This window comes from Ctenopharyngodon idella, chromosome 22 (genome assembly GCF_019924925.1).
Source record: "Ctenopharyngodon idella isolate HZGC_01 chromosome 22, HZGC01, whole genome shotgun sequence".
In the NCBI taxonomy this organism is placed as follows: domain Eukaryota; kingdom Metazoa; phylum Chordata; class Actinopteri; order Cypriniformes; family Xenocyprididae; genus Ctenopharyngodon; species Ctenopharyngodon idella.
The window spans coordinates 24,972,713-24,992,180 of NC_067241.1; the positions used below are offsets into that span (position 1 = coordinate 24,972,713).

Sequence of the window (19,468 nt, forward strand, 5' to 3'; positions counted from 1 at the left end):
ATCATGTATATCATGAACGTAATGAATTAAATCATTAAACCAAATAATTAAAACTCTACGCTAGCATATATGAAGCATATTTATTTATTGTGTTACATATTTAGTCATTTAAAAGTAAGCGTTGTTGAGATTAAGAGAGCAAAAGCTGCATCATAAACACATTATTGTGCAAATGGTTTTGTTCTGACGTAACCCGTCAGGCGACGAAATTCCTGCGATATAATTGGCTAAGAGACACGTCAATCAAAACGCCCATATCGGTCTCTTCCGGCTGTGTGTCAGCCCTTCAGCAGCAGCAACAGCAACAGCATCATCATCCCTGCCCGAGAGAAGCGAAATCCAGCCATCATCACAGGTACCCGCTTGTCTTCTGTAAAGTAGCTCTTTGAACTCTTTCACAGCAGTAACTGAGGTTTTAAAGCAACGCTTTCCAGAGGACGTAAAGTTCTCGAGCCGTTACTTAGTAAGTTTGGCAGTTAGCTGCTGGAGCTTTAGCCTGTTAGCATCTGTTTACAGACTTAGGCTGCTCCTGCCTAACCTACACAACATTTTGGAGTGAACAGCGATAACTGGCAAAACCCAGTGATTTACCTAGCTAAACCTGAATGCACCCCAAAATGCTGTCTAGATAGACAGCTCACTAGGATTTAGGACACAGCCTTGATTTGTGAGAGTGTCAGCTGCTGAATCTTTGGGTTTTGTTGTGGATTTCCCCAGTTTACAATAAAGTCAAACACATAAAAACAAGTATTCAGAAAAAGCCTTGTCTTTTTGTTTAGATTATGTGTTCTAGTGGTTGAAGCCTGTCGTGTTGAGTTTGAGGGCTGTTCAGCTGTCATTTCCCCAGCCTATTTTCTCATTAAAAGTAAACAGTGAAGGCTTTGCTTTCCAGATATCTGTTGAAATTTGTTGTTAGCATATTCTGCACCGACATGAACAAGTTCGTGTTGTTCCCTGGGGCTTTATACGCCAGCACGTTACACATCTGAAACAACTTGCTCCATACATGACTGTCTGAGACAGATGTTAGTTGATCTTCTTTACTAATATATCTTTCTTTACTGTATTATAAGGTTGTGGCCTGTGTATTTTCAAATGGGGTGTGTGTTTTAATGTTTGACTCATTTGCATTTTCATATTGACTCATGTAGGTTTCATGGCTTTTAATCTGATAGAAACGTGTCAAGTATTTATAATATTGTGCTGGTCGGTACTTTTTCTTTTACCAGTGTTAAAGCGGGTGAAAGGGTTCAGTAATGCACAGTGGGGTTTGCCACATGGACTGTTGAACAGTTATTGCTTGATTTCAGTTCCTGAGGTGTTATGTTGTGTGTATCTTGGGGCAAGATTGTAGACAGATGTAGATGAGTATCAGGCCACATTCCAGATACTAAAACAAAGTGTCACTGCTTTGTTTTATGTGCTTGCACATGGAGATTCCCAACACCGCCTTGACTTGCTAACTCATAGTGCACATACCTGACAATGACATGCACCTCTCCCAAGCTGACCACATTCCAAAGGTGTCAATGAAACTGAGTAACGCAAGAGTCTGTGATTCATTCCGCTTCTGAAATCTTGTGGGTGTTTGTGTGTTTATCTACAGTCACTTTATTAGGCAGTCATGCCCTTTCGGGTATTCCTCAACCTTCTGTTCCTATTTAATGTGAAATTGTGTAAATTTCTTTTCACATTAAAATCTTTTCACAACTGTGTAAAACATTTACACAGATTTTGAATGCTCATCATTAATTATATTCTATACATCCGCATATGGCTTTATTAAGAATTTTGGCAACTTTCTTTTTTTTTTTTTTTTTTTTTTTTTTTTTACGAATTTAAGTCGCCATGAAATCAATATGGACTTTTTTTTTTTTTTTTCATGGAATATTGCAGCATTTATTAAATGTTTTATTCGTGCATGTCGTTATTATAATTCATGTGCTCTTGGAATCTTTATACAAAGTAACTTCCCCTCTTCTCTTCTCTGATGACGTTTACTGAAACTAGGGTGGGACAACCTTCATACACGACATCATGCAGTAGTGAACCACAGCCATCCAATCAATTCCCGATGGACAAAACCAAGTCTACTTTTTTTTCTTGACCGAGAAGTCGTTTCTCTATATGTCACAATAGAGAAGAAAAGACCAGTGTTGGGGGTAACGCATTACAAGTAACTTGAGTTATGTAATCAGATTACTTTTTCCAAGTAACTAGTAAAGTAACGCATTCATTTTAAATTTACAACAAAATATCTGAGTTACTTTTTCAAATAAGTAACTCGAGTTACTTTGTTTACCTATTTATTGACTGAACTCAATGCACAAAAACAGATTTGGTATTCCTTAAAATGAATAAAAACGGTAAAATGCAAACTCTGAATATTTCGCAAACCTGCAATAATTAATGTTAATTAATAGAAATATGCTTTATGTATTTAATCTCACTTTATTGGCTGCTGACCTTTGATGATCCAATTCAGTAATACTAAGCAAAAATGACTTTAAATAGACATTACATTTGTTTTTCTTTTCTTTTTTTAATCGCTTAAGTAAAAGTGTTGAACATTCTTCTCCTGCGTCCTATTCTTCTGTGATCCAGAATTGTAGCACAGCTGAGATGTTTGTTTATTGGAGCTGCACCCTCTACTGTACAGATGTGAATTTGCATTTCCTTCAGCCTTGTGCTGGGTACACATGGTCACCGTGATTTTTGCCAAGTAAGACATGTTCCTGGATCAACATCTTTGTTGATCCTGGAACAACATTCAAATCAACCAATCAGATTTGAGGGACAAATTTACAGTTTATGTCAAGTTTAGGCTTGCAACCAGGGTTAGGTGCTTCTACATCAATGTTATTTACCTATCTTTCCCCTCTGATTTTAGGGATAAGTTATGGGTAGGATTAGGTTTAGTGGTAGGAATAGGGTTAAGACTAAATTTTCAGACTGGAATGTTGTTCCAGGATCAACAAAATATGTTGATCCAGGAACATGTCTTACTTGGCAAAATCACGGTGACCGGGTACACACTAAAAGATTTTTGAAAACTTATAAGATTTTCAAAATGTGAGCGACCACAAACATGAGGACAAAAAAATCCTACATGTAACCGTTTTGCTCCTATAGTGCGTGGTGTGCCGTGATGTGACAAAGACAGCACACCACACAAGAACAGATTTTCAACCAGAGTCCCGACTGTGAACACGGGAAATCTCGCAAAACCTTTCGGGACTTCAGAATAAACATGACGGACGATAGGCAGGAAGAAATAGCGATGATAGTGTTTGGAATGATTTTGGTATCTTTTATCACGTTGAATAAACACTCGTGCTGTTGCCACAGATCAACAAGCTAGTCTTCCATCTCTGCTGTCCAAATCCATGTAACTTTGTGCTACGACTGTGTTTGTTATGCTTCTGTCTTCTGTCAGCTCGCTTTCTGATTGGATATTGTTTCGTTTCATGTGATAATCTCCAGAGTGTACGCTCGTTTGTCCTCGGGGTTCCCCCCACACATCAGGATTTCTGATTGTACGATTCATGATCGGGACGGCTCCGACGCTCTTCCGAGCAGATTCAGTCACTCTTAACACACCTCACACCACAGAAAAATCTGATAAGATAATCTGTAGAATCTTCAAGATAATCGGGACATTACCTAGGATTGTCGGAAGGGGAGAAATCGGCCCAAAATCAGCCCGATTATCTTGTGGTGTGTACCCAGCATAAGGCTCAAGCACAAGGTATACTTTTTTTTTTTATGTATACACGCACAGTCAAATGCACAGCCTTGCAAAGTATACTTCATTTGACGTGTACACAGGCGCTTTATTGCTATTACTTTTTGGCTAAGAAATATTTAGGATTTTTCTTATTTTATATTATTTCTGAGCATATAGGATGTGTTTAAGATAAGTTTGTGATGTGTTTTACAACATTTGCCTTCATATTTCAGGCATATTTTCTGCAAAGATATTTAACAAATTGTTTTACATTTACACCATGTTGATCACTTCATGTGTGGTGCACTTGGAATGGAACTTTTTTTAACCAGGTTGTTAATAAAGAAAATGTTACTTGAATCATATTGTAGTTTTTAAGTTGACTAGTTAAACATTAAAAAAAAAAAAAAAAAAATCTGAATCGTGAATCGGTCTATCGTTCTGAAAAAATCGAGATTTTATTTTTTTTGCCATATCGCCCAGCCCTAATTAATGCAATTAGTTACTTTTTTTTTTAAGGAAGTAATGCAATATTATAATGCATTGCTTTTAAAAGTAACTTTTCTCAACACTGGAAATTACTATCGCAAATTCTATTTCATGCCGAAAATAAAATACTTTAAACACATTAAATGCACAGATTTACCCCCAAATAAGTGCAAAAACCGTCCAATTCTGTCTGGGAATCCCATCAAATCTGTTCCCAAATTGTTCTCAGAAATGAGCCAGCATCTCTTTTAAAAAGTGTCAAGGCAGAAGGCGTAACCGTAATCATTATGTATTTTGGGTTTGTGTGTATTTGTGTCCCATCTGTTGAATTTTTTGCCAGGTTCTTCATTTCCACCCTCCGGTCCAGCCGATCAGGATTCTGTTCAAATGCAGCAGGACCTGATTGTGTGCTGGTTCTTTTAAGATGCCGCACCTGAGTCTTTATATTTCATGCAGACATGTTGTGCCTGGTTATTAGTTGCCACGACACTGGTATTCGGTCGTCTCTGATTCCGTTCTGCTCGCTCCCGGGAACGCTATTCGTAGATCAGAGATCATTACTGCAGCACAACACAGTGTCTCGGGGGGCAGCTGAGACGTCTATGTTATTTTAACATTTCAACTGATTGCAGAACACTTGTTTTCCCATGTAGGTGAAAGTGCATCAGAGATAATGTATCAGATTCTGTTGAAAACCTTGAGCAATACTGTCTCTCTCTGGCTTTGTCTGACTTGTTTGATTTCAGGGGACTGATGGTGTCTCCTGTTGACCCTTTGCTTATTTTGATATTGGCTCTAATGTGTGTTTAAGGGGATAGTTCAACCAAAAGTCTAATTTCTGTCATTATTTGCTCGCTCTCACATCATTTAAAACCTAATATGACTCTCTTTAATGGAGAAAAAGTCTCCATTAAAGGTTGATCTAATTTCCGTTCAGCAATCACAACTCAATAATCCAGTCGCCATGGTTAACAGCCATTTGGAGGGGACGATTGTCAGTGAATAATACCTTTTTCAGCCTGTTTTTCACACAAAGCTGTCATATTACTTATATAGTAAGTCAACAATATATTATTTAAATGAATAAATATATTATATTATTTATACTATATATATATATATATATATATATATATATTTTTTTTTTTTTTTGTTCTTACCCAAATTATTCAACCACTAGTTAAAGTCTATCCATTCTTTTTTTAAATATATTGTCTGAGAACCTCTTTGAACTGTCTGTCTTATTTGTTTTTCTTTTATTTTCTGTTTAGTATTCTTGTTCTGTAATGCCTGTCGCCAAATAAGGTTGTATATCAAAAATAATATTATGTTCATTGTAAGTTAGAAAGTCATACAGATTTGGAACAACATGAGGGTGAGTAAATGTCAATGATAACACTTTTTTTTTTTTTTTTTTTACTATTCCTTTAACCCTTTCGGACATAGAGGTCACTACAGTGGACAGCTATTCGAAAAGCCATTCCTTGCGTATGCATGGGTTTTGATTGCACAGTTGCACATCAAATACTACAGTGGACACTAGTGCATCATCCTACACACTGCCACCAAGTGGCAGGATTTTGGTAGGATTTTGTTTGTTCTTCAAACCAAGATGGCCGACGGCCAGTCAGAAATGCCAAGTTGCTCCGGAATATCTATCCATTCCTTCTATCCTAGGAGACTCTTGCAGGTAAAAAAAAAAGTTGTAACATCTAAGGAATCATATCCTTGTTAAATTTTCCAAGTACTGATTTTAGATTGGAAGGAAATTCTGATTAATCATCTGTCCACTAAATTCTACATCATGCATCGCTAGCTATATTTTATCTACAATTCATACTATTACTGTGACTTCTGTTCTTGAAAATACTTCATCTGCAGTAACGTTTTTGTTATATATGTATTTGTGTTATTAGAATGTAATTTGCATTTCAAAAAAGTAATCTGATTATGTAATGCTTGTTACTTGTAATGCGTTTCTTTACTCGTAACATCCAAAGAGTACTGATTATGCAATGCGTTGCTTTACTTGTTACATCAAAAAGTAATCTGATTATGTAATGCATGTTACTTGTAACTAGGGCTGGGCAATACAGCTAAAAAAATTATCACAATATAATGTTTCATATTGATCAGTATCGATAATTATTGAAAAAATTTTAGTAGAAATTTTTTTTGGAATTTAACCAATGCATTTTTAATTAAGGCAAACAACAAATCATTTTTAAAACAAAGCAAAATAAAATGTAAACAAATCTTTCTTATATTTTATATGAAGATTAAATAAATAAGTGTTAAAGAAACTTTTGCACAATTCTGGATAAACTGAGAAACTTTTTTGTTCGTTTCAAACCGAGATCACAATTCTGAATGACAACTAAATGAAACGACATGTAATGTAGAGGTTCTGACAAAATATTAAGTGCTGCAGTCTATTTTAAAATTTTAAATATATTTGAATTAATTATTAAAAAAAAAAAAAAAAAAAAAACTGTTTGGATGTATGATTCAATGACACGCTCATAAATACTCTTGTTTCATTACTGGATGAATCAGTGTATTTGAAAGAATCTGCTGAATGAAGATTCAACGTCAAATACATTTTTTAACAGTCACTTGTCGCCACCTGGTGGTGAAACAAATGTAATCGATTAATGCGTCATTTTCAGCGCGTTCAAGTTTCTTTCAAAATCTGATTTGCTCTATTTTGATCGATAACATAGACATTAGTGTTTTAGCTGAACTATAAACTTTTATCTCAGTACTTCTGTGATAACCTGAATATTTGTAACACAGAAATAAAGATACTGTGTGGTTGAAAACACTGTTTGTGCAGCTGTAAATATCGATACCGTTTTATCGCCCAAGCCTACTTGTAACATCAAAAAAGTAATCTGATTATGTAATGCAAATATATGTTACTTGTAATGTGTTGCTTTACTCGTAACATTAAAAAAGTAATCTGGGGCCGGATTCACGAAACGTTCTTAATTTTTCTTAACTGCTATTTTCTTCTTCTTCTTTTTTTTTTTTTTTTTTACTTAAGCAAAAAGATTTTTGCTTTTTTTATTCCCAAAAACTTTTCTTAAGAACATTTCTTAATATTGTTCTTAAGACAACATTTAAAAAGTATTCATGTTCCTGAAAAAAATTCTTAAAAAATAGTCATAAATAACTTCTTAAATTTAGTATAACCTCCAACCTGTTTAATACAAAGGTAAGATGTTTAATGAATTTATTGGGTTGTTTGAAAGATTAAGCATTACAACATAACACAAGCTACATATAATACATATTTCTAGTACCAAGAATGCTGACAAGTGACACAGATCGATCATTAAAACAGTGTATACATGATGCGTTGATTCTAGATAGAACTAGCGAGGCACAGATACAGGACGCATTCACTAAATTCTTCTATATTTCTGGATAGGCTAACAAAAACATTAAAACACAACGTCTCTTACATAATTGTTGCATCTCGTGTGCCACTGATATGGCTGCCTGACGCACACCTAAAATTCGAATGCATTTGAATATGGATTTTTATTTTAAATTCGACAAATATTCGAAATTCGAATATTAATTTGACAGCCCTATTTCCTTGTACCTATAAACAAGAGACAGTGCAAGTAGTACGACTGCAGTGCTTCCCACAGGTTTGAAATATACTTGCGGTGGTAGCCAGGTGAAAAATCCTCCTATTACCCACGGCACAAAAATGGTCTACTACATGTGACAAACAAATAACTTGTGATTTTTAACAATATTTTTATTTATTGAAATTCATTTGAATTATATAGGCTACTATTACATTTAATTAAATACTAATATTATTGAATAATGTGTCAAATAATGTTCTTAGGCTTTTCCTCCTGTGGGGGAGCATCTCAGCCAGAGACTACAATAGTTTACTATGTATTAAATGGATATCAAAATAAATACAATTTATTGTGTAACCAAAATAATGCCCAGAAGAAAAAAAAACTTAGAGTGTGACTTTTAATTATAAACAATCCCGAAATACACCGGGACTCTTACTTTGAAATGTCTACACTATTGCGGGCTGATTCTTCAGATGAGAGACCATCTCTAAAACATATTATATAAAAGTCATACAGTAGACATTGTCATAATTCTTAAAACTTCAGTATATTAGCAATCGCTTGGCATAATGGTGGTCTATTCATTGATTGGGAATCACTTTGAAGCAGTCTGAAACACTGTTGTGCGAGCCTGTAGAATGCGCAACAGCGCCGCCTTTGTGAAATATTCACCGCATCTCTGCAGCGCACGTTGGAATGTCAGAGGGAGTAAATAGTTCTCGCGCACAGCCGCACACAGAACCAGCAGGTAAGAAACACGTAGGGCGAGGGGAGATTTTTCACTAGTTAATCGATCGCGGATGGTTTCATTAACTCGGGTGGCTAAAAAAAGTATAAGATGATAAAAATAATAAAAGCAAAAATGTGTCTCCAAATATACTTGGGCGGCCGTTAATATACCTGGGCGGCCCGCCCAAGTAAAGTCTATGTGTGGGAAGCACTGGACTGCATCTTGAGACAGGCTCTTTTAAAATAACTATTTTAACTTGACACGGTGCATTAAAATCACAGCACTAAGTGATTAACTCCTCTCAAACCAGTCGCGACCAAAATAGTCTTAGCTCTTATTATGATAAATATGGAATCTGCAGGCAGGCAGTGCAAAAAGACAGGCTTTTGAGGTGTTTTTCATTCAGCGAGTCTTCATCAATACCCGCCTTTCAATCAAATAACACCAAAGCCTGTCATTTTCTTCTTAAGGAAAAAAAAAAAAAAAAAAGATGTTCTTAAGAAAATATTTTAGAACTTCTTAAGAATTTTTTTTAAGAATTGCACTTAGGAACATTCTTATGAGCTTCTTAGAATTTATCTTAAGAATTTTCTTAACTTCTTTCTTCATAATATTTTCAAGAATCCTGACCCAGGTCTTGTTTTTCATGCCCTAAGAGCAATAAAAACACCTAGGGGAAAAAAAAAAAATCCTGACTGAGGTTGTCATAATTCACGCATGAAAGGTTAAGGATAACATTCCACACGTTCACATCCCTTGTCTGCTTTGAAACCGACTGACTGCATTTTTTGAAAAACAGTTAATGTTAAGAGTTGGTGTGACCGTGACAGAGACAGCTGAAAGTTGTCCTCCATGCTGCAGTTAGACTCATTTCCTACCCTTTGATTTACTCATGACACGTGTCATCTGTGTGGCCTGACCCTTGACCCCTGCCCTTTAAAAACTCATAAATAACCTTTCCTGATGGAAATGAAGCGTCACATGGTTTGGGTCATCAGAAAACAATTAGACCTTGCAAAATGGTTGGTGCTTTTGAATAGTTGTTTGAAACTTGTGAACAATGGGTTGATTTATAGGTACAAGGAAATAGGGCTGTCAAATTAAAATTCGATTTTTAAATATTCGTCACATTTAAAATAACTTTTTTTTTTTTTTTTTTTTTTAATTTTATAAAGTTTTTGTTAGCCTATCCAGTTGAACCCTCTAGGTGCGGTGCTGTTGCATTGTTCTTTCAAAACATTTTTTTTTTTCTATGTAAAAATGTGCTAGATGGACATATTTGACCATTGCAATCATGTCTCGCATCAGAGAGCCGCAAGTTTAGAAAACCATGTAAAGTTAAAAGAACTTTTAAAAACGTCATGAGACTTTTTGTGGGGTCAAAACTGATGGATAGAACGCAATGAAAAAAATCCTCTCCCTACTTTTTTTTTTTTTTTTTTTTTTTTTTTGGGTCAATCCCAGCATAAATGCTCCCGATAAATTATTTGTTATTAAAGCAGCTATGTTCGCAAACCTCGATAATTTGAACAGAAAAGCACTTATAACAAGGATTTGTAAGCATGTAGAACTCATTTTGAGTGGTGAGTAGATTCTAACTGAGATTACATTTACACAACAACGATGTAAAAAAACCAAACATTTTAATTTTTATATAGATAACACTGTCAAAATGATCCCCATACACACGGATCCCTGACAATGACTAAAAATGCTGTATTATGCATGCCAGGTTAGTAGATGGCACTTTGTAAAGAAAGACTACACGCCTGCACATACGCATTCTTTTACAGAGTATGTGCATGCCGTCACCGTTTTCACAGATCCACGTTTTTGTTGTTTACACTGAGATGATAACAGTATCATTTTTCAAAAACTTGCACTTTGGAGCCTGTTTTCAAAAGTTTGCGTTTTCAGGCCCCCAAAAACGTTGTTGTCGCTTAAATGAATAGCCAATGGCGCAAAAATATTTTTCGGTTTTTAGTTGAAAATGGTGTTGTGTAAACGCTCCATTAAAGGGTTAGTTCACCCAAAAATGAAAATTCTGTCATTAATTACTCAGCCTCATGTCGTTCCACACCTGTAAGACCTTCGTTCATCTTCAGAACACAAATTAAGATATTTTTGATAAAATCCGATGGCTCAGTGAGGCCTGCATTGCCAGAACTAACACTCCCTTTTTTCAATGCCCAGAATGCTACTAAAAACATATTTCAAACAGTTCATGTGAGTACAGTGGTTCAACCTTATTATTATAAAGTGACGAGATTTCAGTAAACGAGACTTCGTTATGTCATAATTGTTTCGAAACTTCAATAGTTCATGTGACTTTGGCAGTTTGATTCACGCTCCAAACCACTGATTCGAAACAAATGATTCGTAAAGCTTCGAAGCTTCATGAAGCAGTGTTTTGAAATCACCCATCACTAGATATTGTTGAATAAAGTTGTGTTTTTTTTTTTTTTTTTTTGGTGCACAAAAAGTATTCTCGTCACTTTATAATATTAAGGTTGAACCACTGTAGTCACATGAACTGTCTTAAATATGTTTTTAGTAGCTTTCTGGGCATTGAAAAAGGGAGTGTTATTGCTGGCTATGAAGGCCTTACTGAGCCATCGGATTTGATCAAAAATATCTTAATTTGTGTTCCGAAGATGAACAAAGGTCTTACAGGTGTGGAATGACATGAGGGTGAGTAATTAATGACAGAATTTTCATTTTTGGGTGAACTAACCCTTTAAACACGTCTGATTGGCCATTGCCTTCAAGACATCAACTGATATGTTTGTGATTGGCTACAATGCTGCAAAACACATTGTAAATAGAAACCTTTGACACTCTCAAGAGCACAAACACAAAATCTTTTTCACCAATATGCTATTATTACAGAGAAAATGCAGCCATGCTTCCATCTGAAAGCAGTCAGAAGCAGCAGCAGTCAGTGGTAAATTGATTGAGAAAATTCCACGTTAGTCTCAAGTCCGTGGCCAGGGGAAGGCTAAGCCTCTGCCTATGGCACATCTCTTCCCAAAAGGCGCACAGTTTAAGTATCAGTCATGTCTGTAACACAATCAATACAAAGTTTACTCATTAGGGCTATGGAGTAATAGTGAGACATGGCTTAGCAGACACCATGAATAGTCTAGGTAATTTGTGGAGTGATTTGTCATAATAAGAAAGTTATTTCCTAAATTTGCAGAATGGTTGGTGGCACTTATCGAAAGAAAATGTCTGACAAGGTTTATTATTTAAAAGCAATAAACGTTAGGCAACATAGCCTGCTTGTTATTTGGCACCTTGATTTGCATATTTGATGTAATAGCGAGTCGGCTTATTGATTTTGGTGTCTCCTGTGGCTCTTGTTTGTAAAAACATTTTAGCAAAAAAAGTCATTATAGTTGAAGAAAGACATGAACCTAAGAATTCAAAATGGGTACTGCTTGATTTGTCTTTGTTTTCATGTTACTTACAGACTTCAGAGTTGTCCTGGGGCTGTATTAAAACTGTTAGTTGCTCTCAAGTAATTTGTGCTCGGGGAATTCATTGAGCCTAAATGGCAGTCTGCTAGAACAGACCGGGAGAGAAATTCAGCAAGCTTTCTTTAACTCCTCAATGGCTGCATGAAGTTGCGTAGCTGGCTAATAGACTTTAACTGTGCTAGAAGCGTTCCCTCAGGTATTGTCTAGACTGAGATAAGGCTGTCCTGTGTGCGTCACAGTATAGATCTGTCAGCTTACACTCTTTGGGAGGAGAGAATTCAAAGTTCATTTCTATATCAAATATGTTCCTGCATACAAGCCCAAGGGAGGAGACCTGCAGTGGCTCCACCTCTTGTTTCAAGAGCAGCCCGCTAGTTTCAGTCAAACATGACAGATGAATGGATGCATGAATGAACGTAGGCTCTAAGATCATTGGAGGAACAGGTGAATGATGGGATTTTTGTTTTTCATGTACGGAAAGCATCATATGGCTCTCAATATGCCATCTTAAAACTGTTGAGAGGTGTATTAATGAGTTGTTTTCTTGTTCATGGTTTTGATATTGACTATTTTGTCTCTTTGCAGGTGTCCCTGTTTCCAGAGACAAGAAAGCGAAAGAGAGACCATGTTTTAGAGACCTTGTGCTGTCAGCCCATTCTCTACAATGAACAATGAAGACGAGTTCTATGATGCCGTCACAGGTGAGAGACGTTTTTAAATGGCACAGGATGGTAGGGCTGCACAGTTAATCAGAAAAAATAATCGATAGTACGATTACAATTTAACAAAGTGTCCATTTACATCTACTCCTGCTGCTTTTGCATTGTAACCAATCACATACATGATTGTATTGCCAATAGATGACAAAAGGTGCCTCTAAAATTTGAAGTCCTAAACAGAAATAATTCAACAACTTTATCCATGTAACGACACCTCTGTGACTCAAGCCCGTCCGGAGCTGTCGCGTGTCATGAAAATATTGACATTCTCTCAGCGCTGTCTGAGTTCACACACAGCAGTATTAAACAGCTGTGTTTTCTGAGGATAATCTCATTTGTCTCCTATTGTGAGTGTTTTGGCCACTGTTGACTTTGGCCCTCAGCCGTGTGTGTTTGTTATGACAGAGCGGTCGCAGTGCGCCGCGCCAGTCTGGTGTCGACTTACCGCAATCTGTTGATAACTTCAATTATGTAGTGCTGCGTTCAGATGGTCTGATGGCTTCTGTCATTGCGGAGCTGAAATGAGATGAAAATAATGTAATGAATAAATAAACAAGGCAATATGGACTTTGGCAGGTCATTGTGCTTGAAACCTGAAGCCTGATATCAACCAAGTCACTCATATCAGGTGGTACAAAACATGAAGGAACCACATTTTATTCAATGTTATTAAATAGTGCCATAGTTAATAACTGAATGTTAATATCAGACATAGAGAAGATATTTGTAAGTCTTTTGCATTTAATATGTATGGTCTTTTCCAAAATTTGCTGGAGAGATATTTTTAAAGGCAATGTTGGCTTCAACTGATACTATCATTCTATTTATTTTTTATTTTTTTTATTATTAGTATTAATATTGAAAATTAAATATTTTGAGCACTTATTTAAACACTGTTTGAGCCTGATGTATCTTGACATTCTCATTCTGGAATATGGCCATAATGTGTCTTCCTACATGGTGGTTTAAGAAATGAAAAGCTACAGTCGCACTACTCACACTATCAGTTATGGTTAGAAGAACTATTGGCAAGCATAGTTGGGCGGGCATGTAGTGTATGTATATGAGAGTATAAAAGAGAGTTAAACTTATCAGCTATTGACCATGAAAATAATTATCAGCTTTTTAGCATCAGCCAGTTGTGATTTGTATATAATAATAATGTGCTTGTGTGTCTCAGGCTTGGATTCAGACGAGTCGTGTGAAGGCACATCAGAAGCCAGTTTTAAAGACGCTGTAGTGTATGACGGTGCTCAGAAAAACAATGGAGCAGTTCCTCAGGAGAACGGAATTAAGAAGCGCAGGTACAGCCAGATTCCAGCGCCGTGACCCATATAACTTTTATTATGCTCTTTGTCTCTGTCTTTAATCGTTCTCTCTCTATCTCTCTCTCTCTCTGTCTCTAGTCTTTCTATCTTTAGAATCTTATTTTTATCTTACGCTCGTAGTTCATTCTCATTCATTTATAATCTGCACATCTGTACATAGTTCTACAGTCAAACATATTATTACACTTAAGAGAGTGTCTCTGCATGTTTATGAATAAGAAAGCGATTTTCTGCCCTTTTTAGGTCGTCTCTTCCTGCCCCCATGTTCTCCAGAAATGATTTTAGTGTATGGAGCATTCTCAAGAAGTGTATTGGACTGGTAAGGATAAGTAATTAATCATTTTAGCAGTAAATTTAGCATATTACTTATGAATGCTTTAAGAATGGGTCAAGACGGTTGACCTAGTTGATTACAGGGTTTTTCCTACATTGAAAATTTTTTGGCGGTAGCCAAAACGATTTTTTGTTCCACCAAAGCCTTATTTGATCAGTTATTGAGTTGTTTATGAGGGATGCAGATGATTGCTGTGCTTGTGATAGGACGCATGTTAACTGATAGAGAGAACGAGCAGAGAGCTCCTCCCTCATGCGCACAAACTCTCTCTGTCTTCAAACTAAGCACTGTCTTTGCTCTCTCTCTCTCGCACATATTAATCTAAATCATCTGTCACGATGCTAAAAGTTCGGAAGACCGAATCCATGTTTCACGTGGCGCATTCTGAGATTTTTTTTTTTTTTCCTGAATAACCGCTGGGTGTGAAGAGTGCTCAAAAGAACGTCACTTCATCTTCTCTGACAGGCGCCCCCACATACAGCTGACATAAACCACACTTTCAGTAAACAAAAAGAAAATCCTATCCAGTGATGAAGTGTTTTCTGTGTTGACAAATCTTTTGCGATGTCCTAATAACAGCCGCGATTCACATGCAACGCATCCACGTCCACTAATGTCCGATTCGCGACCTAATGACTCATTTGAACCGATTCATTTTAATGACTGGTTAAAACAACTGATCTGTCCAACACTGAACTCACGAGACGTCACTGTCTGAATTGGTGTATAACAAATAATTTAATCAGAACACCTCTGAAATGTGTGCTTACCCCATTCAGCAAGAGTGGTTAGTAATATTTAGCCTTAATAATCCACAGTATTTTCAGGTTATTTATATGACAATGTAAATTACCTATAAAATCAGTTAGTTTAGACTGGAGTGAGGTGAAACCAGAACAAAGCAAGTTGTTGTTAGCTAGGTGCATTCAATTGTATATGGTAGAAAATTAGACTATTAGTTAAATTAACTTTTTAATGCTACTTTTTATTACTGATTATTAATTAGTACTACATATACCAAAATAATTTTCTGTTCTGTTTTCTCTCACTCACATGAGATCGCAGCAATTAACAAGCTTTTCTCATTTGAGATGCTTTTTCACTCTGATATACATCACACAGTAGGGAAGAAAATGTCATGCCAAATTCTAATTATTTTTTTAGCTTTAGTATTTTTCTTTTTAATATATTTAATTTTTATTTAATCTTTAAAGGGGTTAAACAACTTCTTTAGAGAGGGTAAAATCTACTTAAATCCAAATTAGGGATGTTGCGATAATCGTGACATTTAAAAAATGAAATATCGTTATCGTGCTAATGTTGTGTTAATTAGGGGTGACGCAATATACCGGTATTGGCGATAACCGTAATATTTAAAATTAATAGTGTACACATAATAATATGACGGTATTGATGGTAGCCATTGACTTCCACAGTATTTTTTTCCCTACTATAGAAGTCAATGGCTACTGTCAACTGGTTGATTACCAACATGCTTTATAATATCTTCTTTTGTGTTTAACAGAAGAAAGAAACTCATACAGGTTTGGAACAATGTAACATAATGCGATGTGAGCATTATACAGTGCAAAACTCTCACATGTAATTTATGTTTCATTCATACTCAATGCCGGAGGGCACCCTCACGCAGAAAGTCTAAAAGTGAGACTCATCGGCGTAATAAAAACAGGAAATCCCTAATATGGATAAGACATCCAGATATCGCTGCATATTGTTATTACACATGTTACATACACAATATATTGTTATCGTGAGAACTTTTGGCCATCATGTAGTGAATATCGTGACAGCCATAATCCAAATCCTCACTGAGAAATCCATCACTTTCAGCAATAAATGCATAAAAATCCTGTTAAAACAAATCACATCTCACTGTTTTTAAGATGATATGTGAAGTTAACAATTTAACCTTTTTTAAAAACATATCTCAAGTAATTTTTCTCTATTCATTTACACTCCAGTCAGCAGTTTTTGATGCAAGAATGTGTCTAGGGGCTCCTTAAGAAACACGTCTGATCACTGTCTAATGGACATAACCCTAAAGCAGAGTTCCTTAAGAGCGACTAGTCAACTAGTTTGAAAAGTAGTTCAAAAGTAGTTGAAAAGTAGTTGTGTAGTTTTGCCCAACCTGTAAATATGTTTGGTCCTGCTCAGCCTGTTTTATGTTGCTGTTTTGTAGGAGCTGTCCAAGATCACCATGCCCATTGTGTTCAATGAGCCCCTGAGCTTTCTACAGAGAATCTCTGAGTACATGGAGCACACATACCTCATCCAGAAAGCCTGCTCACAGACCGACTCTATAGAGAGAATGCAGGTGAGACGCACTCACAAGACTGATTGCTGATTTAGAATTTATACGTTTATAATATCAGTTTAGAGTTTATGCTAGGGTTTGATTATAATTAATCACAATTAAATCATGTCATGTATTGCAATGTATATTGTGAGGTAGTTAGCGATACCTAGTCCTAAAGTCTAATTTGTGTACTTATGCACTATCTACGCTGTTCATCTTCGGAACACAAGTGAAGTTATGTTTAAGATAAGCTTAAATTCAATCTGTTCATCATATAATGTGATCGTGTCTCTTTAGAAAATTGGGACTAAACCGCTCAATTCATATGGATTAGTTTTACGATCTCTTTATGAACTTTTTGAAACGTCAAAGTGGTAGTTGCATAGCTGTCAATAGTGTATAGTGTGTCATTTAGGACACAACTCAAGTATATGCAGCACAGTTTTCTAATATTACAATCCGGCCTTTAATTTGACATGGTTTTTCTGTCTTGCTCCTAAGACGGTAGCTGCCTTCGCTGTGTCTGCAGTCGCCTCTCAGTGGGATAGAACTGGAAAACCTTTCAACCCGCTTTTAGGAGAAACCTACGAACTCACACGGTAAAGATACAAGCAGAGCATTTAATAACAAACTATGCTGATAAGATTTGAGGATGTTGTTAAACATTGGTTAGATCAAGATTGCTCTAAAGGGAAACTGTTCTTTGTCATTTATGTAACTCTGCTTCTTCTTCCCCTTAATGCTTCCTTCCTCTACTCTTGTTGGCTTCTCTTTCAATCAGAGAGGATCAGGGTTTCAGACTAATCTCAGAGCAGGTGAGTCACCATCCGCCCATCAGTGCGTTTCACACTGAGAGTCTGACAGGCGAGTTTGAGTTCCACGGCTCCATCTACCCCAAACTCAAGTTCTGGGGCAAAAGTGTGGAGGCAGAACCTAAAGGGACCATCACACTAGAGCTTCACAAGTGAGTGTGCCATGTTTATGTGCACATGTACAGACCCTCATAGAGATATTCCCTGATAGATATATATATATATATATATATATATATATATATATATATATATATATTAGCCTGTGGCTTATTATTATTATTATTATTAGGTTTTTTTTGTTTGGTTTTTTTGGTACATCAATTTTTTTTTTTTTTTTTTTTTAGCTATTTTTGAGTTCATGAATAGGTTTATTGATTGTGTGAGTGAGATTTTCCTTGGATGAGTCAGTGGCATCCTGGTTTGATTTGAGAGCAAAGGGTTCTGGGGTTGCTGAGTAACGGCCTGCTCACATGCTTTGTGTGTGTGTGTGTGTGTGTGTGTGTGTGTGTGTGTCCTCACAGGCATAAAGAGGCATACACATGGACGAACCCTTTTTGCTGTGTACATAACGTAATTCTCGGTAAACTGTGGATTGAACAGTATGGCACTGTGGAAATTGTCAACCACAGGTAAAGCCAGACTGTTAAGTTTTTATGGCACATTTATTCTATTGTGAATTCACATGGATATGTTTGAATGATTAGTGTGATGTGTGATTGCTTAGTACTGGAGAGAAGTGCGTGCTGAACTTTAAACCCTGTGGGATGTTTGGAAAGGAGCTGCACAGAGTTGAAGGTTACATCCAGGATAAGAGGTGAGATCCTGACTCTAACTTTTCACATTTTACTGGACTGTTTCTATAGCCATGAACAGTTTAAATTATGTAAATCATGTCTTTAAGAAAGACCCCATCCAACTAATGTAGCTATTGTGATTTAAATGTGCACTCAGTCATTTCAGCCAATATTTCAGTCAACTTATACTAACACCTAGCAGCATGGATAAAGCATCACAAAAGAGCAAACATTTTCAATAATCAATCTCATAGAAATGCACTATTTTCAATCAGACACAATTTATTTATTCTGTGAGTGAGACTGTCCAATGAGAGGGGGGTACTTAAGGGGCTATCGTACCGGGTAGTTATAGGAACTAGCTACTAGTGTGGTCCCCCGAGATCTAAATTTTCCCCAAGGGCCATTTTTCTGGTTGCGTTCGCACCACCAGTAGAAACTCTGCCGTAAACCGGCCAACAACGTCATCATTTAAGAGCAGCAACGTCAACAACTGGAGCTGTGATCGGAGCTGTGTTTTTGTTGTGTGCCGTGGGTTTTGTGATAACAGAGATGGAATGTAGACATAAGTTATGCGATTGAAAGAGCAAAAAGCAGGGCTAGGAGACGAGATCTTCTATGACAACTTGCAGTGCCACATATCATCAAAGCTGAGAAAAGACACGCAGCAGACAAAGGTGACAGGTTAATGCTATTTATCGCTGTTTTCCATGCTCATGGAATTAGTTTGTGGAGTAAGTATATGTGAACTGCGTGTCTTTTTAAAAATGCCTGGTCCCAATGTTTTGTATGGTATGCGTTCGGCCAATCAGCGCACACTTACATCACTGGTAGTTCCTGTTGTGCTGGTTTAGACCCTACTCTAAAGTAGGAGCTAATTTAGTCCCCCCAAAAGGTGTTCCTATAACTAAAATCATTTTCTGTTCCTGCGGTGCGAATACACCAAAAACAGATACTTCCACCAGTAGTTATAGGAACTATGAAAACGTTCCTCCGGTGCGAAAGCCCCTTTTGAAGTGGCATTCATCTGGTTAAATGAGGTGACACATTTCCTGTTCAATTTTATTAGGCTTCTGACATGACTGGAGTCATATAGTTACTATTAATTAATGCTGTAAACTATTAGGGAGC

General features: G+C 36.5%; 1 protein-coding gene across 2 annotated transcripts in view; it reads left to right on the top strand.

Annotated features, from left to right (window-relative positions):
- Positions 1-209: 209 nt before the first annotated feature.
- Positions 210-19,468, top strand: part of osbpl2b (oxysterol binding protein-like 2b) — a 28,593-nt gene continuing 9,334 nt past the window's right edge. The window contains exons 1-9 of one of the 2 annotated variants that reach the window (XM_051880208.1): positions 210-355; positions 12,616-12,731; positions 13,930-14,053; positions 14,321-14,396; positions 16,612-16,746; positions 17,230-17,327; positions 17,510-17,692; positions 18,065-18,172; positions 18,268-18,357. In XM_051880208.1, the coding sequence (XP_051736168.1) occupies positions 12,695-12,731; positions 13,930-14,053; positions 14,321-14,396; positions 16,612-16,746; positions 17,230-17,327; positions 17,510-17,692; positions 18,065-18,172; positions 18,268-18,357 (851 nt within the window). In that variant the 5' untranslated portion in view covers positions 210-355; positions 12,616-12,694. Of the gene's footprint in view, positions 356-12,333; positions 12,475-12,615; positions 12,732-13,929; positions 14,054-14,320; positions 14,397-16,611; positions 16,747-17,229; positions 17,328-17,509; positions 17,693-18,064; positions 18,173-18,267; positions 18,358-19,468 lie in introns of those variants that run through there. The other variant, XM_051880210.1, reaches the window with a different exon arrangement.